A 25,226-nucleotide genomic window follows, 5' to 3' on the forward strand; every position below is an offset into this window, starting at 1 on the left:
TGAACAGAATTAGAGCTACCTATATAAATCAATGTGTATTGTATTGCACCTACTTAGCAATCGAGCTAGTTATCTCTCTTTCTATTCAGCTAGGTAGCTAATCCCTTCGATCATAACTGTCAAAGTCAAGGCCCGGGGGCCAAATCTGGCCAACCACATCACTTTATTCGGCCCGCAAAAGCAAATCAATCTTGTGAAATGGCATACTCATTTATTGAGCTAGCTAGCTCACGAGCGAGCAAGCTAGTGATCTTTCTAGTCAGCTAGCTAGCTAATCTATGCAATCACAGGTGTCAAAATCAATGCAAAGCAAATTAAGCATGTCAAGCGCCATGCTCATGCATGTAGCTGGTTAGCTAGCTAGCAAATATGTAAGGGATTAGCCAGGTAGCTAATAGAAAGAGAGCAACCTATATAAATCAATTTGTGTTGTATTGTACCTAGCTAGCGATTGTGCTAGCTAGCTCACTTTCGATTACGATAGCTGGCTAATCCGTTTGATTACGGTGTCAAAGTCAAGGCCCGGGGGCCAGATCTGGCCCCCTACCTCCGTGAATTCAGCCCGCAAAAGCAAATCAAGCATGTCAAGTGACACGCTCATCCATCCAGCTGGTTAGCTAGCGAATATGTAAGGGATTAGCCAGCTAGCTAATAGAACCTAAATCAATCAATTTGTGTTGTATTGTACCTAGCTAGTGATTGAACTAGTTAGCTCTCTTTTCTATTCAGCTAAAAATAACACCCTTGCTAGTTCAATTGCACCCCCCCCCCCTCCGCCTGCAATTTTCATTGCTGTCAAGCCATCTTGAATATTTCCTTGCTGCCTATCAGAAGTCCAGAGGGCAGTCGAGTACGGTAAGGATGGAAAGGAGAGCGTTTTGACCTTGTTTGTAATTGTGTTTTATATTCAGTCTGCTGCACACATTTAAAAACATGAAAGACGCCATTAATTTCTTCTCTACACTCCCGTCTCCTTCTTGTTGACGGAGGTCCGCGACCTTTGCGGCCTGAGGCGAGGTCCCGCCGGCGGACGGTTCTCGTCTCCGTCGTAGAGGGTCGCCGAGCGCCGTTTGGCGAGGTCGGGGGGGCCGCCCGGAGGCCCGCGCGCCGCTATGGCGCTGCGTAGGCAGTTGAGCCATTGCTGCTTGTCGTAGACGTCGTTGACGTGCAGAGTGTGCGATTGGCCGTGGGACGCGTCCGACGAGCTCACGCGGAAAACGTTCTTGGCTGGAGGGGAAGAGAGGGTTTGGGGGGGGGGCGTCGATGGCTTTTGTTACTCTGCTTTGGAAAAATGTGACATTTTCCTGCAACCACGCACGCACGGATTCCATTTAATAATAATAATAATAATCCATTTCATTTCAAAATGCCTTTCAAAACTCTCACGGTCACTTTTCAGTCACAGGATCAGTTTTTCTGTGGGTGAGCAGCGGCAGCCACACGTGCCAGCGTGCACTCAACCCGGAAGTAACTCAAATAGATAGAAAGCGAGCTCGCTAATAGATAGCCAATAGATAGACAGCTAGCTAGCTGTATTTCTAATCGATAGCTAGCGAGCCAGCCAGATAGCTAATAAATGGACAGCTAGCTAGGTAGCCGTATAACTAATCGATAGCCAGCTAGATAGCTAGCGAGCCAGCCAGGTAGCTAATAGATAGCCAATAAATAGCTAATAGATAGACAGCTAGTCGTATAACTACTCAATAGCCAGCTAGATAGCTAGCGAGCCAGCCAGATAGCTCATAGATAGCAAATAAATAGCCAGCTTGGTAGCCAACTGGGTAGCCAGCCAGGTAGTAATCATAAAAACCATAATAATAATTATAGTAATAACAGTAATAATAACAATCTAACATTTGTGGAGCAAAAAGGGCACCTTTGTCGGCGTTGGCAAAGGCCCCCCGGAAGGAGCCCCCCAGGCGCACCTCTCCGTCCTGGAGGTCTTCCAGGGCGAGGTCGCGCACCGGGATGGGCCGCCGGTACACCTGGTAGCAGCCGCGATCGTTGCGCGTCACCGGCCGCGTCAGGACAAGCAGCTCAGAGAACAGGAAGGCGTGTAGCCTCTGGCGGGACGGCAAAGGCCCGCGTCACAATGGCCGACTCGCAGCGGCGGCGGCGCCGTCGTCGTCATTCGAAAAGGCGGGCCTACCGAGCCGTTCTTGTTCCTGAGCTCGCCGTGACACAAGAGGCTGGTGCAGCTGTCAATCAAGGGGTGGCGCTGCATGTGGTCCAGGTACTCCAACTTGTCCACGTAGTACTGGCACTCGCGCTCGCCTTTCCTGGCGTTGATGTCGGACAGGATCTCTTGGACCACGGCCACCTGCTCGGGCAGAGCGCACCAGCGCGTGACCCTTGGGGCGGCTTTCTGGGTCGGGTGGGCCAACGTACCGCCCGCTCCAGGTGGGCGGCGTCCGGGTGCTCGGCGGGCGTGTGCCTCTTGATCTCGCGCAGCAGCAGCGGGTACTTGACCAGGCGCGAGCGCGGGATGTCCAGGAAGCTCCACAGGTCCAGTTTACGGCTGAAGGGCGACTCCAGGCAGCGCTGTAGGAAGTCCTGCACCCGTCGGTCCTGCTTTTTCTGGTCCAGAAGCGCCTTGGCTGCCAGCTGGTTGCCGCAGTAGTTTCGGTACGCGTTCAGGCCCGGAAGCTGCAATGGGGAGGAGCGGGCGGGCTAACGCGCCGTTCGCACTTTAAAAAAACATGGCCAGCTTTGCGTCTCGGCTCACCCAGTCGATGATAATTTGTCCTATCTGAGCCACCGTTCCGTCGGGGCTCGTTCCGTCAGTCAGCTTTGTCAAAAGATCTGGGGAAAGAAGAAGAAAAACTTCACCGCTGCAACTCGATCATGATTCCGCACTCGTCTATCGAGCTAGCTGGCGCCCCAGATAGCTAATTTGTTTGATTGAACAACTTCATCCAGACTGGCTGACTGTTAGCTGGCTAGCTGTACGCTATCTGGCTATCTATTAGCTATCCATTAGCTAGCTGGCTGGCTATTAGCTGTCTCGCTGACTGGTTGTAAGCCGTCTAGCTGTTGGCTATCTTGCTATCTATTCGCTATTTATTTGCTATCCATTAGTTAGCTATCTAGCTATTAACTGTCTATCTGACTGGCTGTAAGCTGTCGGCTATCTGGCTATCCATTAGCTATCTAGCTATTTGAGTTACTTCGGTAACCTATAAATAAATAGCTAATAGATAGCAAACACCTAGCCAGACAGACAGCTTACAGTCAGCTGTATAGCTAATAGCTAAAGGGATTGTAATACTACTACTAATAATAATAATAATCAATTTCCTTTATAAACGCCTTTCAAAACTGTCAAGGTCACTTTACAGACATAGGGTCAAGTCTTTCTGTGGGTGAGCAGCGGCAGCCACGCGCGCCAGCGTTCACTCAACCTGGAAGGAACTCAAAAAGATAGAAAGCTAGCTACTATATAGCTAATAGCTAGCGAGCTAGATGGATAGACAATAGCTAGATAGCTAATACGTCAAGCGTAGTTACACAATTCCACCTGGAATTTATAGGAATTAATTTACACAACCCTCATAGAAGGGAACGTAAGAGTATTTTTACTTTTGTCAGTGTATTACTGTTTTCACAGATAATCTGTACTGTTAGCTAGCTAAATAGCTAGCTAGATAATAAATAGCTAGCTACCTTTGTGCAGCGGGATGTAAGCGTCCAGGTCTCCGAAGATGTGCGCCAGTTCGTCCTCGGTCATGATGGACAGCTTGAGCATGGGGTCGTGGTACGCCTGAACCCAGCGGCGGTGTCACGTTATTAACCGGCCCGTTTGAGGGAAGCGGGCGGATATATATACATATATATATTTTTTTTTTTGGGGGGGGGGTTTGAGAGCTCGTTCCAACCTTTCGCGCCAGCTGAAGATCCTCGATGAGATCCTGCTCGCCCCTGAAGAGCTCATAAATAGCCTGGGGAGAGACCAGCACTCGGGTTACTTGCGGGGTGAGCGACGCCCGACCCCAACGCCGCTAAATCTCTGACACCCCCCCTCCCCCCCGGCGGGGTGTCCATTGGTTGCATCGAAACTAACCTGCAATGAGAATGACAAGAAACTAAACATCTGGTGAGCTGCAATTTAAGGTCACCGGAAAGGTCAAAAGGTGACCTGATTTCATTGTTTTTATTTCTTTTCTTTAGCGATGGATTCAATTCAATTCAATTTCAGAGTCTGTACGCGTTGCACTCTCAAGCATGTGACTTAGGTCAAAATATTTGAAAATACAGCGATACCTCAGCTCAAGAAGTTAATTGGTTCCCAGAAAGGCCAAATGTTCGTCTGCCGAACATTTATTTCCCATAAGAAGCCATTAAAATGAGAATAATAGGTTCCCAGGTCCCCATAAAACATCATTTTCTACTAAATATGCCTTGAAATTACACAAAATAGACCTTATTTTATGTGTAAGAAATGTGCTATTGTATTGTAATTGTAAGAAATAAACTCGACTGTATAATCAAGTGGTTTTATTGACCTTTGTGATGGTCGTTGATGTAGTTGCCTCATGATTAACCCTAGTGAAGTTGCCGTGCTTTCTGGGCGATCGTACCCTCACTCACATTGTCCCCTGCTAGCTGCTTTTCCTTCATCCAAATCAACAGATGTTTTTCAACCTCTTCTATTGCTTGATACTGTTACTTAGACAACACAGAAACACCCTTAGGCACACTTGCACCCTTAATAGCTTCCTTGTTCTTATGGATGGTAGCAATTGTTGACTTAGCATACTAGCACTGGGACGCTAAGTCACACAAACGCACATCTCGTTGGTGTTTTTTGATGATCTCCGTCTTCTGCTCGACTGTAATTTTGTTTTGTGTCCTCTCGGCCTTAACACTATTTTTCGGTCCCGTAATAGCAAAAGTACTCCACTCGATAACAAACCACGTCTGCACTCAATGAAAGCGGGTGTGTGAACAACTAGTCCGCCAGCCACCGTGGCGCCGTGTGGTTCGGTTCGCCCGCAAAGTAGTTCGTATGCCAAGATTGTATTCTTGCAAATGTAATGTTCATAAAGCGAAATGTTTGTGAGCTAAAGCGTTCGTAAGATGAGGCATCACTGTACAATACAAAAAAAGGGGTCACGACCTCCTGCCTCTTGATCTCCTTGGAGGAGAAGGCGCTCTTCTGGTGAACGTCCAGCGTCTCTGACCACAGCATGCTGCTGCGGCGCTTGGCGGGGGTGGGAGCCGCCGCCGCCGCTTTACCGCCTCCGCGCAACGACGCGCCTGGAGACTTGCCGTCCCCTCGCAGCGACACGGACTGGGTGGGGACACAAGGATTGTCCATCAGGTCTTTTGGATTGGATTGTATGTACCTTTATTTGTCTCGCAGTGGAGAAATTGACATTTCACAGCAGCAAAGTTATGAAAGGAAGAGGAAAGGAAAGAAAGAAGTAGAAAAACAAAATACAGGAGCTGCTGGAAAGGCAGCCACTTTCGCGGCGCCATCTCGAAGTGGAAAAAAAACTAAATAACATGACAACACAAAGACACAGAGAGTCATTCATTCTTGCTGTACCCTCTTTGTGACATGAAGCGGTTGTAGATGAAACCTCACCTGGATTGTTTGACCGAAACGCCGCACGGCCGCGTTCTTGGAAGGAGACATGAAATTGACGAGGGACGAAACTCTGGCCAGCGGTCGTCCTTTCTTGAGCGTCGGCTCCTGACACCCCAAAGGAAAACGTTAAGACGCAACCAGGACGTCTATGCCCGTCCGTCCGCGGCATAAATTGAAGAGCACGCCGGAGGTCGCCATGAGAAAGCGGGGCAGCAACTCATGAAGAACGATTCCAAATGGCGGCCAAAGACAGCTAAACTCGTCCGCGGCGTCTCTCACCTTGATGTCGAAACTGGACAGGCTGACCGTGTCGTCTTCCTTTTCTTTGCGTTTTCGCTTCTGTGCCGACAAAGACGCACATTCACATGAATAATAAATAATACTTTTCATTTCTAAGCAACTTTCATGGTCGCTTTACAGTCACGGGACCAGTTTTTCTGTGGGTGAGCAGTGGCAGCAGCACGCGTCAGCGTTCACTCAACCAGGAAGTAACTCAAATAGATTGAAAGCTAGCTAATATATAGCTAATAGCTAACGAGCTAGATAGCTGGACAGATAGATAGCTAATAGCTTGCTATATAGCTAATGTATTGCCAGCTAGACAGATAATAGATAGCAATTAGACAGCTAGCTAGGTAGCTAGCTAAATAGCAAATAGCTAGCTAGATAGACAGCTGGATAGCCAAATAATAAAATAATAACAATAATCTAACTTGACTTGGTGGATTTTCGTCTATCACGGTTGGTCCTGGTCCGCATTAACCGCGAAACCCGAGGGATTACTGCATGGCGAATGACATCGGTGCATGAATAACATCAATAAAAAAAGAGGGATGTGGCTCAAAGGACAAGCGACGTCTCCGGACAAGTTGTGTCCATAATTTGTAAAATGGCTTCAAATGACTTCTACTGAGCATATTTTACAAAGATTCCACAGCATATTGCTATATTTTACGTTTTAAGACTCGCGCTGAATATTCAGGAAGTCTTGTTTTCGACGTCACGTCACAGAGGGAACACCCCTGACCGAGAAAGCGACACACAATGCATTTTGGGTACTTTGTTTGGTCTGAAAACTTCATGTTGATGGCGAAATGAGAAGGATAACACATAAATAACGCGATGGTGAATCATTGAGTGTTGCACCAAGACTACTATTTGATACTAGTATGAGCCCGTTTCCAACGGAGCTTGGGCGCCATCTTGTGCATTTTCTGGGACGCTACATTGGAGTCCTGGCGGCTCGAATTGATACGGGAGGACTTCTTTAATCGATTGCAAACATTTATGCTTTCCTCTCCAGAACTATTTGAATCATATTCACAACTGGATGAGGAACAAGAAAGCATCTTCTCCGAATCTGAAGCCATTGTTTTTGATTTTAGAGCAATGCAAGACGTCCTGAAACTCTGCATCTCCTAGGTCATTTTGAAGTCGTTTTGGGACACTTCAAAGCCATTTTTATTGGTGTTTTGCATTTGACTAAAAACATCAGCCTGCGTGTTTTGGGTATTTTAGATGCTGTAAAACGTTTTTGTGATGTCAGTTAGGAAACAAAAAAATGGTGTCGGTTGTCCTTTAAGCGACACATTGATTCCCTGTGGTCGTGGTGCACTCACTAGACTGAAGTCCCAAGGTGTCCCTGGAGTGAGAAAGGTGAAGGAGGCCCCTCTCTGCAGCATAGTTCTAAAAAGCACCACAAAAACAGCACGACATAACATTACAGGTACACGCTAATGAGGAGTGCCTTCTCGCGGTCAACTTCATAGAATGCAACAACCTCAACATGGCGAATTGAGATATGTTTAATGCGACCACAATGAGCGTTACGTAGATTTCAGGACGACGAAAGCGAGGCATGTGATCTGACAAGTGCAGTTTCCGAGAGGCACTTGAACGCGTCGTCAACCAGTTCTCAAACAGCAACAAAATAATTCGTTTTTGTAATCTACTCAAAGTAACTGGAGTATCGAGATAACCTCGAAAAGTGCGCAGGGGTTAGGTATAAACGCGCTGGCGTTTAAAACGTACTTTTTGGAGCTGTTTCTGCGTAGCGTTCTCGGCGAAGGCTCGGGGAAGCTGCTCACAGCGGCGGTGGACGCTCTCGATGACGTACGACGAAGCTTGTGCTTTTTCCCCAAGGCCGACGCTGCTGCCGTCGCTTCTTCGCCCTCTTCCATTCCGCTGCAGGCCTCGTTAGGGTTTAAAAAACACAACCTTGGCGCCGATAGAACGGGGGGAACGGCTCGGCTAGGTTAGCAATGTTTGAATAGAGAAGACAACGACAACAGACGACCGAAGAGGAGTGCACACGGCACGGCGGAAGTTTGAATATGGCGGAATCTTGAAAATGAACCAATCACAGAAGAGCTTCCCGGCAGAGCCGCTTCGGACCAATCAGAGAACGGCTAGCAGCCCTGCTTCCTGGCGAACAATCCGACTGGGAAGGAACTGCTTTGTAACTGGAAATACGTACTGTAATCAAGCTGAATGGATTACTTTTATTTGTATTTTAATTTTTATTACCACAACTACCACCACCATCATTATTAGTATTTGTACAAGTATAAGTAATATATCGATTGATCGGTCTGTCTATCTATCTATCTATCTATCTATCTATCTATCTATCTATCTATCTATCTATCTATCTATCTATCTATCTATCTATCTATCTATCTATCTATCTATCTATCTATCTATCTATCTATCTATCTATCTATCTATCTATCTATCTATCAATCTATCTATCTGTCTATCCTTCTATCCATCCACCCGTCTTTTAAAATAAGACACATAAAAGTCGAAATACTGATTCAATTCTTTCAAAGTAAAGGAGAATAAAGTATGTATGCAAAAATGAATGATTTGTCATTTTGATCATTAAAAAAAGTATTGTAAAGATGACAAGAGCATTTTATTCAGACAATATTTTTGCATTTGATCTTGTATGCATATCAAATTGCAGGATAGGTCGGGGCACCGAATCAGCGCTGCCCTCTTCCGAAGAGCAAGTGTTCCAATTTTGTCACCGTAGCTGTTCACAAATAGAATGCTTGGAAATGGAATGTATTTTTATGATTCTGACGATCATTTGATAGTTCCCACATAACTTGAAGGCGCGTGTTGGGCAGCTGAGGAGAGAACAACCACAAAAGACGGCAGCCCGGCCCACTTCAGTTGCACTTTTCATTGGCGTGTGTTCAGAATCAGAATCATCTGAATTTGTCTCCGGTAGAACACGCTGCACGAGTATCATCAAAAAAATGGAGAAAAATGGAGGCGCTATTTGAGTTATAGTGATGGGAATTTCGGCTGTTTCAGCTCCCAAATGGCTCCTCAATTTTTTAAAATAAATTAATTTACGACCAAAAATAATGTAGATTATATGTAAAACGAATTTCTCATGTAAGTCAAAGTACAATATAGCAATATATATTTTTATTTAAACGGCTCCCTTTTAGGAGTCGGCTGCAGAAGCCGGTTCGTTCGCGAACCGCACATCAATATTGGGTGACTATTTTGAGAGTTAATGGCGACGGGGGAGAAGCTTTTCAAAGTCAAAGTCAGCTTTATTGTCAAATATGCTAATATGCATGACATACAGCACAGATGAAATTACTGTCCTCTCGGACCCAGCATTTGAAATATCTGCTGGATTTGGAGCGCCTGCCAGCGAGGGGAGTCGTTGGAAAAGGTGGTGGGCAGGGTGCGGAGGGTCCAGTAGGGTTTCCGCGTCCTTGTTTGGATTCTTGCAGTTAGGAGTGGAGAGTCCGCCACCCGGGACTCTGATTTCAGATGGTGCTAGAGTCTCCGTACAAACATCTACGTCACCCAATGAAATCAGGTTCCCGAATGCAGAGTTCAAATCAAAACACACAAATGTCATGACCCAAAAAGTGGTACCTGCGCCTCCTTTGGGGACTCAGCGGATGTCGTCCACCACTTGGCGAAAATGAAAGCGTCCAATTTTCTCCTGAATGGGCTGCGGGGGTTCCCACGGCCTCCCACCCTGAACTGGTCCACTTGGCTGAAACATTTTTAAGCCGGGAATCCAGCCAGGGAATCCTGATTCGACACACGGAAGAATCAGAAGCACGTTGCGTCTGAGAGACCTTTGATTCCCTTTTTTTTGGAAGACGCCGGCTGTCCTCGTCACAACACATTTCCGCTTGCAAGCCGTGCTGGAGAGGCCTGCGGCGGCTTACCTTGCACTTTCCTGGAAGCCGTTCATCCTCTGCTTCGCCACTCAAAGTGCGCTCACTCGTGAGTCAACAAGCGTCTTCTTCTTCTCTCTCTGTCTCTCTCTCTCTTACTCATGGGGCGGGCGAGAGAAAGAATACTCAAACGGAAGATGACACGCACGCACGCTAATACACAAACGCCGAGCGTGACGAAGCATATTTAGACACCACACCGCACAAAGCAGGAAGTAAACAAGTGCAAAGAATCAAGACACGATGATCAATATCCAGAGTTTCCGTTCAGTGTTCTTCATATTTTAAAGGACTACCGACGTCACTTTTTTGTTTCCGAACTGACGTCAGAAAAACGTTTTATACCATCTAAAATACCCAAAACACGCAGGATGATATTTTTAGTCAAATGCAAAACACCAATAAAGTTCATGCTAGCATGCTTTTGTATGCATGCTGTAGTGAAGTGAAAAATAAACGTATGCATTAAAGGACAACCGACATCCCGGACAAGTTGTGTCCATAATTTGTAAAATTGCTTCAAATAACTTCTACTGAGCGTATTTTCTAAAGATTCCACCGCATATAGCTATAGTTTACCTTTTAAGACTTGCGCTGAATATTTCGGAAGTCTTGTTTTTGAGTTGGTGACGAGTCCTCACGTCACGTCACGTCACGGAAGGAACGCCCCTGACCGAGAATGGACACACAATGCATTTTCGGTACTTTGTTTAGTCTGAAAACTTCGTGTTGATGGCGAAATTAGAAGGAAAACACATAAATAACGCAATGGTGAATCGTTTTGTGTAGCACCAAGACTACTATTTGATACTAGTTGACACAAATTCCAAGCAGACAAATCAGCCCATTTCCAACGGAGCTTTGGCGCCATCTTGTGCATTTTCTGGGTGCTACACATCAGTCCTGACGCCTCAAAATGACCCGGAAGGACTTCTTTAATCGATTGCAAACATTTCTGCTTTCCTCTTCAGAACTATTTGAATCATATTCATATGCGGATGAGGAACAAGAAAGCATATTCTCCGAATCTGAAGCCATTGTTTTGATTCTAGAGCAAGGCAAGACGTCTTGGCGTGACATCACGAACAAGGGGGCGGGACCTTTTGAAACTGGCCACTTTCGCTTTCAATTTTTTTGCAGTTTCCGCACACTTTAAGTCATTTTTTTTGGTGTTTTGCATTTGACTAAAAATATCATCCTGCGTGTTTTGGGTATTTTAGATGCTATAAAACGTTTTTCTGATGTCAGTTAGGAAACAAAAAAATGGTGTCGGTTGTCCTTTAATTGATAAACTATACCGAGCCGAGAAAAAGTGAAAAAAAATGTGTACCGATCTCTAATTGAAAATTAGAGGTGCACGTTATACTCAAATAAATACGGTACTCCGACTGTTGTCAACGTGATTGTTTACAAATACAAGTGTCTCAAAAAAGACTATCAACATCACAGGGATAATACTGGCGGGCCTCAATCGGCAGTCCATATGCACCGAAAAGCTAGCAACCACTCATTTGACGACAATGAGGTTAAAATCTTAGCGAAAGAACATAGATGATTTGAAAGGGGAGTAAAAGAAGCGATTTTCATAAAACAGCAAAATCCTTCATTAAACCGATATGGTGGTATGAGGTTCAATTTGGATCGTTCGTACAACAGCCTGCTTAGGGAACATAGGATTAGTCATGCTGATGAGGTGATACCAGAGCAAAGTGGGGCAATCAGGCCAGTCTTTAGTCAGGACAATAGAAGCAATCAGTGGAGCCGCAGGGAGTAGTCCTCTGCTCCCCCCCAACCTATATATATATATATATACAGTAAAGTCTCGTTATATCGATATTCAAGGGAGTCCGAAAAAATATCGATATAACCGGGACTATCGATATATCCGATATCGATATAACGAGACTTTACTGTGTATATATATATATATATATATATGTGTGTGTGTGTGTGTGTGTGTGTGTGTTTTGGGTATTTTAGATGCTATGCACACACATATATATATATGACGAAGCATCTTGGATAAGAAGCGAAACATCCGACACCTTCAAAGAAGTACAGATGACGGCTGAAGAAACCTTTTCATCGAAATACAAGTGTTGTTGTTCACTTCCTGCTGCTGCAAGTCACGCTGCGGCCGTCTGACTCATCCGAACGAGCGGGAAGAGCGCGAGGCCGAGCGACGGGCGCAGAGGTCAGGAATGCAGCATCCAAGCCCGCTTCACAGTCACGGCTGAGGAATGCCAAAGACCGGGGCGCGAGGGGTGGGGGGGACAAGATGCCTTGGCCGTGAGTCGCCGCCGCTTGGCACCTGCCGCCCGCCCGCCCGCCCTCGACCGCATCTGAATCCCGCCTTCCTTTTACCAGTCGGGACGGCCAAGAGTAAGTCGCAAAGCATTGGAAGAATTCCCGAGCCGCCTCGCTGGCAACGGCAAAACGTTTCACGGGCGGAAAAAGTCCATTCACACCGATTGTGGGACGGCATTTTGCCAGTCATCTTTGTCAACTCAGATGAATGGAATTTCCTGAATATACTTTCAAAATAAGACGAGTAGCAACCCATTACGTAAGGCCTGACAATAAAAAAATAATCGTTTTCATTTGCTTAAAAAAAACAAACAAACAAACATTTGAACTGATTTTTTTTTTATTTCATCGAATGAAGTTTTCATGTTGCGCCCTCTGGTGCCTGAAGGCAGTATATACATACATGAGGACGACCGATATCATTCAGAAGCTACACCAAGATGATGATCTAAAAATGTATGCATTAAACAAGGGAGACGTCTGTGTAAGCTCTCAGTCATACAGGAGTGGTCCATCGATGAAAAGGTTTCTTCAGCCGTCATCTGTACTTCTTTGAAGGTGTCGGACGTTTCACTTCTTATCCAAGAAGCTTCGTCAGCAAACTAAAGTCTTACTGGTAGTATCGGCCCTATATATATATATATATATATATATATATATATATATATATATACATATACCTACTGTCCAGAAATGGCAGTGCCGGACACTGCTATGATAGGTCCCTGCTCTCAGGTTGGGGGGAGCAGAGGACTACTCCCTGCGGCTCCACTGATTGCTTCCTTTGTCCTGACTGACGACTGGCTTGATTGCCGCACTTGCTCAGGTATCACCTCATCAGCATTACTAATGTTGCCGAAGCAGGATGTTTTTATATATATATATATATATATATATATATATATATATATATATATATATATACACACATTCGCTAGCTAGCTATCTCGGTCACTACCTAGCTATCTCATTTGCTTGCTAGCTATCTCGGTCACTATCTCGTTTGCTAGCTAGCTATCTCTGGTGATAGCAAGCTACCTCGGGCGCTCGCTAGCTCAATAGATGAGCATGGAATTTTACAAGTTTGACTTGTTTTCATATTTGACGCCCGGGCCTTGATTTGGACAGGAACAAAAGGGACAAAAACAACATGAAATTCCATGAGCCATGACATACGTCCTTTTTGAAGATGGCGTGCGATTAATAATATATATTTTTTAAATCCCTCCCCCTTTCCAACTTGAGCGTTTGCATAGAGAAGAGGAAAACTTACGAAATTGAGGTTGCGCTCATTTTGATTTCTATGCTAGCAAAACGCAAACAAGTCACAATCCAACTTAAACGAGCCACTGGACGTCGACAAAACTGCTTTCAAACAGATGGAGCAAAGGTCAAAAGCCGTCCTCAAAATAAATACTCATGAACGCAAAGAAAGAAAAAAAAATGGCATCCCCGGTGGACGGCGTCACTCGGGCTTCTTCCTGGGCGCCGTCAGGCCTCTCCACACTTCGGTGTAGAGCAGCGTGCCGACGAAGACCACGGCCGTGCCGACCCAGTGCCACGCCGTGAAGGGGTTTTGGAAGTACACGATGGAGAAGATGAGGCTCAGGAACTTTCTCAGCGTCACCACCAGGGTGACGCTGAGCGAGGCGCACTCGGTGGTCAGCACGAAGACGCCGCGGATGCACACGTACCTGAGCGCCGGCGGTTAAGGGTAGTGATGTGTCGTTCGCAAACGAGACGGTTCTTAGAACCTCTTAACAAGGAGCCGGAAATAATAATAATAAATAACAATAATCATAATCATCATCATAATAATCATAAAAAACAACAATAATAATAATACATTTCGTTTCTAAGCACCTTTCAAAACTCTCAAGGTCACTTTACAGTCACAGGATAGGTTTTTCTGTGGGTGAGCAGCGGCAGCCACACACGGAACTAAATAGATAGAAAGCTAGCTAGCCAGCCAGTAGATAGCTAATAGATAGCCAACAGATAGCTAGCTACATAGCTCGCCACCTAGATAACTATGTAGCTAATAGAAAGCTAAATAGATACAAAGCTAGCCGGCCAGCTAGTAGATAGCTAATAGATAGCCAATAGATAGCTAGAGAGAGAGCCAGCCAGCCACATAGATAGCTATATAGCTAATAGAAAGCTAAATACAGAGAAAACTAGCCAGCCAGCTAGTAGATAGCTAAAAGGTCCAGAAAAGGTCCCTAAAGTAGAAGGCTAAAAGGCCGAACACCTCTATTCCCCGCCCCCAGTCTTCCGTTAAAGCCGCACGTGATTGGTCAAGAGGCGGGACGGGAGAATTACAGACCCACGCAGCAGTGAGGAGAAGGAGGAGGGGGTTCGAGAAAGAGAAGCACACCGTGAGGAGCACAGGAAACAGGAAAGGGAGACGACATATAGCTTGATAGCACGACAAATAACAAAAACAAAAGTGGGTCAAATGATTGCAAGTGATTTTCAATTGTAGATGCCAAATGATTCCTAAAATATACTCATGCTCTCAACCCAATCGATGCAATTCCAAGCAGGAAATATCCCCATTGTTGGGCTATGAAAGGCTTCTGATTCTGATTCTGAAAAGACTTTCTCAAAGAATCATACATGACAAAGAACATGCTGGAGTCCAAGAATGGCGCAAAAAAAGTCACCACAGGGGAAAGTCAAAGTTAGTGGATGCTTTGTGTGCACGTATAAATCAAGCCATATAAATACAAATATTTGATAGTGTTTTTTTTCTACACGAGTAATTCGTTTTCCACATATTTTTGGTAGTTAATTTAAGCAACAAAAAACGGAAGAGCCGTTTGGGAGCCAAGAGAGCCGCTCTTTTTATTGAGCTAAGCCAAAAGAACCGGCTCTCTGGAAGGAGCCGGAATTCCCATCACTACTGTGTGCACATATAAATTAAGCCATATAAATACAAATATTTCATATTGTGTATTTTTTACACGAGTAATTCTTTTTAACATAATTTCACATGATTTTTGGTAGTTAATTAATTTAAGCAACAAAAAAAACAAAAAACGGAGGAGCCGTTTGGGAGGCAAAAGAGCCGGATCTTTTTAGTGAGCTGAGCCAAAACAACCGGCTCTCTGAAAATAGCCGGAATTCCCATCACTACTCTGTTCACATATAAATCAAGCAATGTAAAGAAAAAATATTTGATATAGTGTATTTTTAACATGAATAATTCATTGTTCACATAATTTTACGTGATTTTTGGTAGTTAATTAATTTAAGCAACAAAAAACGGAGGAGCCGTTTGGGAGCCAAGAGAGCCACTCTTTTTAGTGAGCGAAGCCAAAAGAACCGGCTCTCTGGAAGGAGCCGGAATTCCCATCACTACTGTGTGCACATATAAATTAAGCCATATAAATACAAATATTTCATATTGTGTATTTTTTACACGAGTAATTCTTTTTAACATAATTTCACATGATTTTTGGTAGTTAATTAATTTAAGCAACAAAAAAAAAAAACGGAGGAGCCGTTTGGGAGGCAAAAGAGCCGGATCTTTTTAGTGAGCTCAGCCAAAACAACCGGCTCGCTGAAAATAGCCGGAATTCCCATCACTACTCTGTGCACATATAAATTAAGCCATATAAATACAAATATTTGATATAGTGTATTTTTAACATGAAAAATTCATTGTTCACATAATTTTACATGATTTTTGGTAGTTAATTAATTTAAGCAACAAAAAACGGAGGAGCCGTTTGGGAGCCAAGAGAGCCACTCTTTTTAGTGAGCGAAGCCAAAAGAACCGGCTCTCTGGAAGGAGCCGGAATTCCCATCACTACTGTGTGCACATATAAATTAAGCCATATAAATACAAATATTTCATATTGTGTATTTTTTACACGAGTAATTCTTTTTAACATAATTTCACATGATTTTTGGTAGTTAATTAATTTAAGCAACAAAAAACAAAAAACGGAGGAGCCGTTTGGGAGGCAAAAGAGCCGGATCTTTTTAGTGAGCTGAGCCAAAACAACCGGCTCTCTGAAAATAGCCGGAATTCCCATCACTACTGTGTTCACATATAAATCAAGCAATGTAAAGAAAAAATATTTGATATAGTGTATTTTTAACATGAATAATTCATTGTTCACATAATTTTACATGATTTTTGGCAGTTAATTTAAGCAACAAAAAACGGAAGAGTCGTTTGGGAGCCAAGAGAGCCACTCTTTTTAGTGAGCGAAGCCAAAAGAACCGGCTCTCTGGAAGGAGCCGGAATTCCCATCACTACTGTGTGCACATATAAATTAAGCCATATAAATACAAATATTTCATATTGTGTATTTTTTACACGAGTAATTCTTTTTAACATAATTTCACATGATTTTTGGTAGTTAATTAATTTAAGCAAGAAAAAAAACTGAGGATCCGTTTCGGAGCCAAAAGAGCCGGATCTTTTTAGTGAGCTGAGCCAAAGCTCTCTGAAAGGAGCCGAAAATCCCATCACTAGTGAAAAGGGGCGCCAACGGGCCGGAAAAGCGGGAGGCACCACCGGAAAAGGATACTGCGTTACCACGTTGACCAGGAGGTAGAGCCACATGACCGGGATGCTCAGTTGGAACAGCGGGATCGGCGCCGGCGCTGCCGAGGGAACGCGGCGGCAAAAATTTGCCGGCGGGAAATTCACAGTCGACTTGAAAACTGGGCGAGCGGTGATGCCGATTACGGGCATGTGACTCACCGCTCTGACTGAAGAGGACGGCGTGCTTGTAGATGTCCGTGGAGAGTAGCAGGAAGCCCGGCAGAGGCAGGAAGTGCTGCAAGGGACAAACCCGAAAAAAATGTGGTTGAAAACGGCGCAAAAAGATGGTTGAAAACGGCGCCTTCCCAGTCCTCACGTTATAAAAAAGCGCCTCCTTGGAATGTTTGCCGTAGATGTTGTAGAGCGTCTCCTGGAAGATTCCCATGCGCGCCGACATGAGCAGGGCAAAGGTCAACATGGCGATTCCTGAAGGAACAAGGAGCCATTCGGCACTCAGGCATTAGTGATGTGTCGTTCGCGAACGAGTCGGATCGCTGAAGTGAACCAAGAGAGCCGGTTCGTAACAAGGAGCTGGAAATGGGAGCCGACTTTTTTCCCCTCTATTCCCCGCCCCCAGTCTTCGGTTAAAGCCGCACGTCATTGGTCGATATCCATGGTAGAGGAGGTGGGGAGAATTACAGACACATGCAGCAGTGAGGAGAAGAGAGGGGGGGGGGGGGTTAGGGTAGACAGGTAGACAAATGTTATTACATTATGCTGTTATTATTATTCAATTATCATATTTTTACTAGTTGGTATGATAGCATTATTAATATGAAAAGCAAATTAGTGACAGCTGATCATCAGACCAGAGCAACCAAAGGGAAAGTCAAAGTTAGTGAATGCTCTCTGTGCACATATAAGTAAAGCCATACAAATAAAAATGTTTTATATAGTGTATTTTTACATGAGTTTTTCACATAATTTCACATGCTTTTTGGTAATTAATTAATTTAAGCAAAAAAAAACAAAAAACTGAGGAGCCATTTGGGAGCCAAAAGAGCCGGATCTTTTTAATGAGCTGAGCCAAAAAAACGGCTCTCTGAAAGGAGCCAGCATTCTCATCACTATCAGGCATCCCCACACGGCAACCCCAAACTTTCTGAAATTTCCGCCCCGAGCCGCCTCGTTGCCAATCAATCAAAAATGGACAAAATCCGACTTCAACGGACAGTTGGGACGGGAGAAAAAAATCATTGGCAGCGCCCAAGTGACTCTGGAGAACTTGCACAATGCAAGGATCTTAACAAGGGCGTGGAAAATCCTACTGGACCCTCGGCAACCTGCCCACCACCTTTTCCAGCGACTCCCCTCAGGCAGGCGCACCAAATCCAGCAGACAATTAAACAGCTTCTCCCCCGTCGCCATTAACTCTCAAAACAGTAACCCAATAGTGATGTGTCATTCGCAAATGAACCAGCTCCTAGAGCCGACTCCTAATAGGGAGCCGTATAAAAAAAAAAAAAAATTATATTGTACTTATTTTTAATTTACATGAGAAAATCGTTTTACATATAATTTACATTATTTTTGGTAGTAAATTAATTTATTTAAAAAAAAAGAGCCATTTGGGAGCCGAGAGAGCCGGAATTCCCATCACTATGTGAGGCAATCTCTTTTCGTCAATGGATGCTACAGCTGCGTGTTTGCTTTCAACATTGAGCTTGTAGTCGACGTGCACATTCCACCATGATGTCCTTGATCCACTGGTGAAAAGACACTAATGGGTGTCTTTGTGTTGTCATGTTATTTAGGTTTTTTTTTTGTTCTTTTGAAATTCCTTGTGTGTTCTACATACTCGGCAATAAAGATAATTCTGATTCTGATCTCACCTACAAGCCAACGCAGGAAGGCGTAAAGGTTGCCCTCTCCCGAGTCGTCGCCGCCCACGTTCTGCGTTCACACATGGCAAAAAGTTGACAGTGATCATAAATGGCAAATTGCCCCCCCCGAGACCTCCCCCTCCCTCCTCCAACCGACTCACCACTTGCTTGGCTGACACGACGGTGCTGATGAAAATGCCGGCGGATACCAACGCGATGGACAAATACTTGCTGGGCGAATACCTGCGGAAAAACCAAACGGGAGATCCCCCAAAGTCGGCAAAAAAGTACGAGGGGCGCCCACCTTTTCTTCAGCAGGACCACGCCCAGGACCATGTTGGCGATGAGAGAGCCCTGCAACGACCTCCTCTTTGAAATGGGCGCTTCCATTTTATTATAATAACAATAACAATAACAACAATAATAATAATAATACCATACTAATTATACTAATACTACTACTACTACTACTACTACTACTACTACTACTACTAATAATAATAATAATAATAATAATAATAATACTATTAATAATAGTACTTATACTAATAATACGAATAATAATAATACTAATATTAATACTACTACTAATAAGAATAATAATAATCCATTTCTTTTCTAAGTGCCTTTAAAAACTCTCAAAGTCACTTTAAAGTCACAGGATCAGTTTTTCCGCGGGTGAGCAGCGGCAGCCACACGCACCAGCGTTCACTCAACCCGCAAGTAACTCAACTAGATAGAAAGCTAGCTAATATATAGCTAATAGCTAGCCAGATAGATAGCTAATAGCTAGCTAGACGGCTAATATATAGCCAGCTAGACGGCTAATATATAGCCAGCTAGACAGATAATAGATAGCAAGTAGATAGCCATCTATGTAGCTAGCTAGACAGCAAATAGCTAGCTAGTTAGCCAGATAGCTACCTAGACAGCCAGATAATAATAATCCATTCCATTTCCTATTTTCTCACCGATCTGAAGATCATGTGGAGCGGCATGGCGATGTTGAAGTTGAGGGCGTAGTTGTTGATCACGCTGACCGTGAAGAACATGGCCACCATAATCCCATAGTTGCTGGCAGAGGGGGCGGGGGGGGGCAACGTCACGCCAAGTCCAACAACCACCGGTTTGGAAAGGCTCACCTGACGGGGATGGCAGGCTTCTTGGTGCCCAAACGCGCTTCAAAGACGAAGCCCTCCAAGGCGATGAAGGCGAACTGGGCAAAGGTCACGATGTTGCCGCATCCGGGGTACTCTCTTGGGGGAGGGGGGGTCGCATGGATTGGAAAGGAAAAAAAAACAAAATGGGGCTAGTGTAAGCACATAGTTGGCTTTTACTCTCAAAAACGATCGATGGCTCGGCTGTCATGTCACTAATTGACCGATGACGTCATCGACACAGAGTGCACGGTAGACCCACTTCAACGAACCAGTCTGTGTCTGTAGACACTGAATGTTTTCGTAGCTTGGGGTCGTCCTTTTCTAGACGGAAAGCCCGCTAGGGAATTCGAGTGGTGCCACGTGACGTTCGAACGCCAAAACGGAGGTCGCGCGGTCGACTCGGTTCGAACGATTCGCTTTTTTGGGGGGTCCAAAGTGCATCAAATCGGCGCGGATGGTGTGTGCTTGGTGTGCGTGGCACCAACCTCACCAGCAGCTCGAGAGAAACCACGTTGCTACAACATCCCACGAAGACCAAAACAATGGCGGCAACGGGGCCCATGGCGGCTCGTCAACATCAAATTTGGGGAAAGTCGAGCGACGACCGAAGCGCTCCGACCGTCGAGCGGCGATCGGAATTCCCTCAAGAGGCCGCCTGCAGCTCGGACGCCGACTTTTCAGAAACGCGTCGGTGCTCCGAGCTTCCGGGTTCGCAGAGGCTCACGGGAGTTGGAGTTCGGAGGGCGAATCGGGACGACGCCATTGACAGGATTCCCATTTACCTATCCCGGTCAAAGATGGCGCCTCGTACTGACGTCACATACGTTTATTGTGGAACGCCGTGAAAACTAAACATTTAAAACAACAATCGACATTCGTACAATATGATCGACAAGTCATACAATAAATAATCAAATTAATTGGATTGGCCCTTTATTCGTCTCGCAGTGGAGAAATTGACATTTCACAGCAGAAAAGTTATGAAAGGAAAGAAACTAGGAGAAAAATACAGGAGCTGCTGGAAAGGCAGCCACTCTCGCGGCGCCATCTTGAAGTCAAAAGAAACGTACCAGGTGCACCTTGTAAACCAAGACAAACTTTAATGTCGTCGACTTTATCGTTCCCTTTCTCTGGCGATTTCTCTCACGTGATAAGTGACGATGTGATAATGACAAAACAGTATAAAAAAGTATTGAAGACAATTTTAAGAAAAGCACACATATACAGGTTCACACAGAAACTTTAAACACGTTTACAAAACAACAACACCAAATAAATTATATTTTTGTTGTCATGGTAACCAATGACAAAATTGGCGCCAGTTACACCCATACCTGTCGACGTATACGTTTTCCCCTCATTTTATATGTTTGTTTTAATCATTTCAAGTAATGTATGGTGTACTACAACTTTGCGGTGCTAGGCATAGAATAAAAATTTTTAAAAATAGGGTCTGGAGGTCATGGTCGTAAGTATGTGTGGTCGTAAGTCGAGCTGGTCGTAAGTCGGATGTTACCTGTAGCTAGTTGTCTAGCTGGCTAGCTATTGCTATCTATTAGCTAGCTAATTTTCCATCTATTTGAGTTACTTCCAGGTTGAGTGAACATTGGCGCATGTGGCTGCCCCTGCTCACCCACAGAAAAACTTCTCCTGTAACTGAAAAGTGACCTTGAGAGTTTTGAAAGGCGCTTAGAAATGAAATTTATTATTATTATTATTTTATACGGGATTTTTTTTAATTGTTACGTGATCTTCCAAAGGACAATTTGGCTGAAATCCAGTCGGTCTCAGCGGCTGCTAGCCAACGACAATCGCTACTATTATCACGTCAAACCAACCAGTTTATTGTTAAATATTTGTTATTGCCGCGTACGGTCGGATTGCTAAAAGCATATTGGGCGCATGCGCTGTCAGCTCTGCATTTCCACTTGTGTTGTTTCAGGTACGCTTTCCAGAAGTATTGTGCAAATTTTCAGACTCAAAGATAATAATAATCATAATAATCCATTTCATTTCTAAGCGCCTTTCAAAACTCTCAAGGTCACTTTACAGTAACCTGATACGTTTTGCTGTGGGTGAGCAGTGGCAGCCACGCGCGCCAGCGTTCACTCAACACGGAAGTAACTCAAACAGATATAAAGTTAGCTTACTAGCTAATAGATAACTCATAGATAGTTAGCTCGATAGTTGAATAACTCAAATAGGAAGAAAGTTAGCTAGCTAGCTAATAGATAACTAATAGATAACTCATAGATAGTGAGCTAGATAGTTGAATAACTGAAATAGGAAGAAAGTTAGCTCGCTAGTTAATAGATAACTAATAGATAGCTTGCTAGATAGCTAATAGATAACTCATAGATAGCTAGCTCGATAGTTGAATAACTCAAATTGGTAGAAAGTTAGCTAGCTGGCTCATGGATAGCTAATAGATAGCTAGCTAGACAGCTAGCCATCATTAGGCTCCTTGTGACTTTTTGTGCTGCCTCCCTTTGTTTTTTTTGGGGTTCATGCTACAATGGCGCAGCCTTAGAAAATGGCGATTGTGTGACGGTTTTTGGGAGTACGCCTTTGAAAAGGAATCATGGAAAGTAAATGAAATATATATATTATTATTATTATTATTATTATTAACTCTCTTTTGGTCAATGCATGCTACAGCTGCCTGTTTGCTTTCAACATTTAGCTTGTAGTAGACGTGCACATTCCTCCATGACGTCTCTGATCCACTGGTGAAAAGGACGCTTTGATCCTTTCTCTCTCATCTAGAACTGCTTTATGTCACAAAGAGGGTACAGCGAGGGCTGAAGAATGAATAATAATAATAATAATAATAATAATAATAATAATAATAATAATAATAATCCATTTCACTTATCAGCGCCATTCAAAACTCTCAAGGTCACTTTACAGTCACAGGATCAGTTTTTCTGCGGGTGAGTAGCGGCAGCCACACGCGCCAGCGTTCAATCAACCCCAAAGTAAGTCAAATAGATAGAAAGCTAACTAGCCAGCTAGTAGATAATTAATAGATAGACAACAGACAGCTAGCTAGATAGTTAGTTAGCTAAGACACTGAATGTCACTATTAAATACCCAGATAGCAAGATAGCTAGCCAGCTAGTAGATAGCCAATAGATAGTCAGCAGATAGCTAGCTAGATAGCTAGCTCCTTAGATAGTTATGTAAAAGCGCCTTGCACGCTGGGTCAGAGAGGACATTAATCATCTGCTGTATGTCATGTATATTAGCATATTTGACAATAAAGCTGACTTTGACTAACATTATTATTAGCTGGCTAGTTAGCTTTCCATGAGTGGGTTGAGTGAACACTGGCGTGTGTGGCTGCCGCTGCTCACCCACAGAAAAACTTATCCTGTCACTGTAAAGTGACCTTGAGAGTTTTGAAAGGCGCTTCTAAATGCCCTGTATTATTATTATTATTATTATTATTATTATTATTATTATTATTATTATTATTATTATTAATAATAATAATAGTTAGCTAGCAAGATAGCTAGTTAGCTAATACACTGAATGCCTCTCTGTGTCTTTGTGTTGTCATGTGATGTTATTTAGCTTTTTTTGTTGTTGTTTTGACTTCAAGATGGTGCGGCGAGAGTGGCTGCCTTTCCAGCAGCTCCTGTATTTTGTTTTTCTACTTCTTTCTTTCCTTTCCTCTTCCTTTCATCACTTTGCTGCTGTGAAATGTCAATTTCTCCACTGCAAGACGAATAAAGGTACATCCAATCCAATGATTATCAAATAGCTTTCATACTCGCCTCATCTCCAGATCAAAAAGCACTTTTCTACCATCTGATGTCACCATGTTTCCATTCAGTTTCTGTCACTGGGGGTCAAAGGGCGAGTGGGGGCAGTAGGCGAGCCACACCTTACGCCGCTCACTCGCATCTGATGATCCGAAAGGACAAAACTTGCACTTTGAGGCGGAGCCGGATGGTGGAATGGTCATTAATGGTCAAGAATGGTCAGGAATGGTCAAGAATGGTCAATGGTCAAGAACGGTCAAGAATTGTCAAGAATGGCCAAGAATGGTCAAGAACCATTAAGAATGGTCAAGAATGGTCAAGAATTGTCAAGAATTGTCAAGAACGGCCAAGAACTGTCAAGAACGGTCAAGAATGGTCAAGAGTTGTCAAGAATGGTCAGGAATGGTCAAGAATGGTTAAGAAATGTCAAAAATGGCCGAGAATGGCCAAGAATGGCCAAGAATGGTCAAGAACTGTCAAGAATGTTCAAGAATGGTCAATAATTGTCAAGAACGGTCAAGAATGTTGACAAATGGTCAAGAATGTTGAGGAATGGTCAAGAATTGTCAAGAATGGTCAAGAATGGTCAAGAACGGTCAAGAATTATCAAGAATGGTCAAGAATTGTCAAGAATGTTGACAAATGGTCAATAATGGTCAAGAATTGTCAAGAATGTTGACAAATGGTCAATAATGGTCAAGAATTGTCAAGAACGGTCAAGAATGGTCAAGAATTGTCAAGAATGGGCAAAAAAAATTGTCAAGGATGGTCAAGAATGGTCAAGGACGGTTAAGAATGGTCAAGAATGGTCAAGAACGGCCAAGAATGTTGATGAATGGTGAAGAATGGTCAAGAATGATTAAGAATTGTCAAGAACGGTCAAGAATGGTCAAAAATTGTCAAGAATGGTCAAGAACGGTCAAGAATTATCAAGAATGGTCAAGAATGTTGACAAATGGTCAATAATGGTCAAGAATGGTCAAGAATTGTCAAGAACGGTCAAGAATGGTCAAGAATTGTCAAGAATGGGCAAAAAAAATTGTCAAGGATGGTCAAGAATGGTCAAGGACGGTTAAGAATGGTCAAGAATGGTCAAGAACGGCCAAGAATGTTGATGAATGGTGAAGAATGGTCAAGAATGATTAAGAATGGTCAAGAACGGTCAAGAATGGTCAAAAATTGTCAAGAATGGTCAAGAATGGTCAAGAACGGTCAAGAATTATCAAGAATGGTCAAGAATTGTCAAGAATGTTGACAAATGGTCAATAATGGTCAAGAATTGTCAAGAACGGTCAAGAATGGTCAAGAATTGTCAAGAATGGGCAAAAAAACTGTCAATGATGGTCAAGAATGGTCAAGAATTGTCAAGAATGGTCAAGAATTGTCAAGAACGGTCAAGAATGTTGATGAATGGTGAAGAATGGTGAAGAATGGTCAAGAATGGTCACGTCTTCTAAAATGGCCTGATGGTCCTTTGGGTTGTCGGTCGCCGAGGAAGCAGAAGGCGTGCGAGGGGAGGAACTTTTCTGGAATCAACCTGGAATCTCCAAAATGACAAGAGATAATTGAGAGGCCACACAGAAGCGGGAGCATTTCTGCTTGACGGATACATTTTTATTGCCTGCTTTGGATTTCCAACGGAGGAGAGTACATTCCGACAAAGGAAACTTCATCTTAGCGCTATGGTGCTCCACTTGTTTTCTTTCCCCGATACGGACGCTCCCCACTTTACCGACGAGATGCGGTCATTTGTAAGGTGGGGAACCCCATCCCGAGGTCACCGCCGCGGTGGACGGCGCCT

At 43.9% G+C, this 25,226-nt stretch overlaps 2 protein-coding genes and 1 long non-coding RNA gene across 4 annotated transcripts; all 3 read right to left on the minus strand.

Annotated features, from left to right (window-relative positions):
* Nucleotides 1-855: 855 nt before the first annotated feature.
* Nucleotides 856-8,033, minus strand: LOC148898479 (neuroepithelial cell-transforming gene 1 protein-like). The gene is made up of 12 exons (XM_088995658.1): nucleotides 7,622-8,033; nucleotides 7,210-7,276; nucleotides 5,870-5,929; nucleotides 5,588-5,695; nucleotides 5,117-5,290; nucleotides 3,876-3,938; nucleotides 3,664-3,760; nucleotides 2,726-2,802; nucleotides 2,389-2,646; nucleotides 2,150-2,320; nucleotides 1,877-2,063; nucleotides 856-1,227 (listed from the first exon to the last, which is right to left on the minus strand). Exons 1-12 carry the CDS (start codon nucleotides 7,768-7,770, stop codon nucleotides 959-961), a joined length of 1,680 nt encoding a protein of 559 aa, XP_088851784.1. The 5' UTR covers nucleotides 7,771-8,033; the 3' UTR covers nucleotides 856-958.
* Nucleotides 8,034-9,141: 1,108 nt separating this feature from the next.
* On the minus strand, nucleotides 9,142-9,960 carry LOC148898480 (uncharacterized). The gene is made up of 3 exons (XR_016114898.1): nucleotides 9,799-9,960; nucleotides 9,497-9,658; nucleotides 9,142-9,415 (listed from the first exon to the last, which is right to left on the minus strand). It is a non-coding gene; the product is annotated as an uncharacterized LOC148898480 (long non-coding RNA).
* A 2,476-nt stretch (nucleotides 9,961-12,436) lies between these two features.
* On the minus strand, nucleotides 12,437-20,372 carry slc35b4 (solute carrier family 35 member B4). Of its 2 annotated transcripts, none has more exons than XM_088995659.1 (10): nucleotides 20,144-20,370; nucleotides 19,641-19,754; nucleotides 19,470-19,572; nucleotides 18,803-18,852; nucleotides 18,660-18,741; nucleotides 18,508-18,568; nucleotides 16,992-17,101; nucleotides 16,835-16,910; nucleotides 16,659-16,734; nucleotides 12,437-13,808 (listed from the first exon to the last, which is right to left on the minus strand). In XM_088995659.1, exons 1-10 carry the CDS (start codon nucleotides 20,218-20,220, stop codon nucleotides 13,580-13,582), a joined length of 978 nt encoding a protein of 325 aa, XP_088851785.1. In that variant the 5' UTR covers nucleotides 20,221-20,370; the 3' UTR covers nucleotides 12,437-13,579. The 2 variants fall into 2 exon arrangements, with proteins under 2 accessions (XP_088851785.1, XP_088851786.1); XM_088995660.1 differs by lacking the exon at nucleotides 12,437-13,808 and adding an exon at nucleotides 15,624-16,383 and having other exon boundaries at nucleotides 20,144-20,372.
* Nucleotides 20,373-25,226: the final 4,854 nt, after the last annotated feature.

This window comes from Hippocampus bargibanti, linkage group LG05 (genome assembly GCF_051943395.1).
Source record: "Hippocampus bargibanti isolate YZ-2025 linkage group LG05, ASM5194339v1, whole genome shotgun sequence".
In the NCBI taxonomy this organism is placed as follows: Eukaryota; Metazoa; Chordata; class Actinopteri; order Syngnathiformes; family Syngnathidae; genus Hippocampus; species Hippocampus bargibanti.

Coding starts and splice junctions, on each gene's coding strand:
- LOC148898479 (XM_088995658.1), bottom strand. CDS start 7,770: ATGGAAGAGGGCGAAGAAGCGACGGCAGCAGCGTCGGCCTTGGGGAAA. Junction 3,761..3,875: donor ATCTTCAGCTGGCGCGAAAG/GTTGGAACGAGC, acceptor CGCTGGGTTCAG/GCGTACCACGACCCCATGCT. Junction 2,064..2,149: donor TCAGGAACAAGAACGGCTCG/GTAGGCCCGCCT, acceptor CCGTCCCGCCAG/AGGCTACACGCCTTCCTGTT.
- slc35b4 (XM_088995659.1), bottom strand. CDS start 20,220: ATGGGCCCCGTTGCCGCCATTGTTTTGGTCTTCGTGGGATGTTGTAGC. Junction 19,573..19,640: donor AAGCCTGCCATCCCCGTCAG/GTGAGCCTTTCC, acceptor CCCCTCTGCCAG/CAACTATGGGATTATGGTGG. Junction 17,102..18,507: donor CTTCCTGCGTTGGCTTGTAG/GTGAGATCAGAA, acceptor TTGTTCCTTCAG/GAATCGCCATGTTGACCTTT.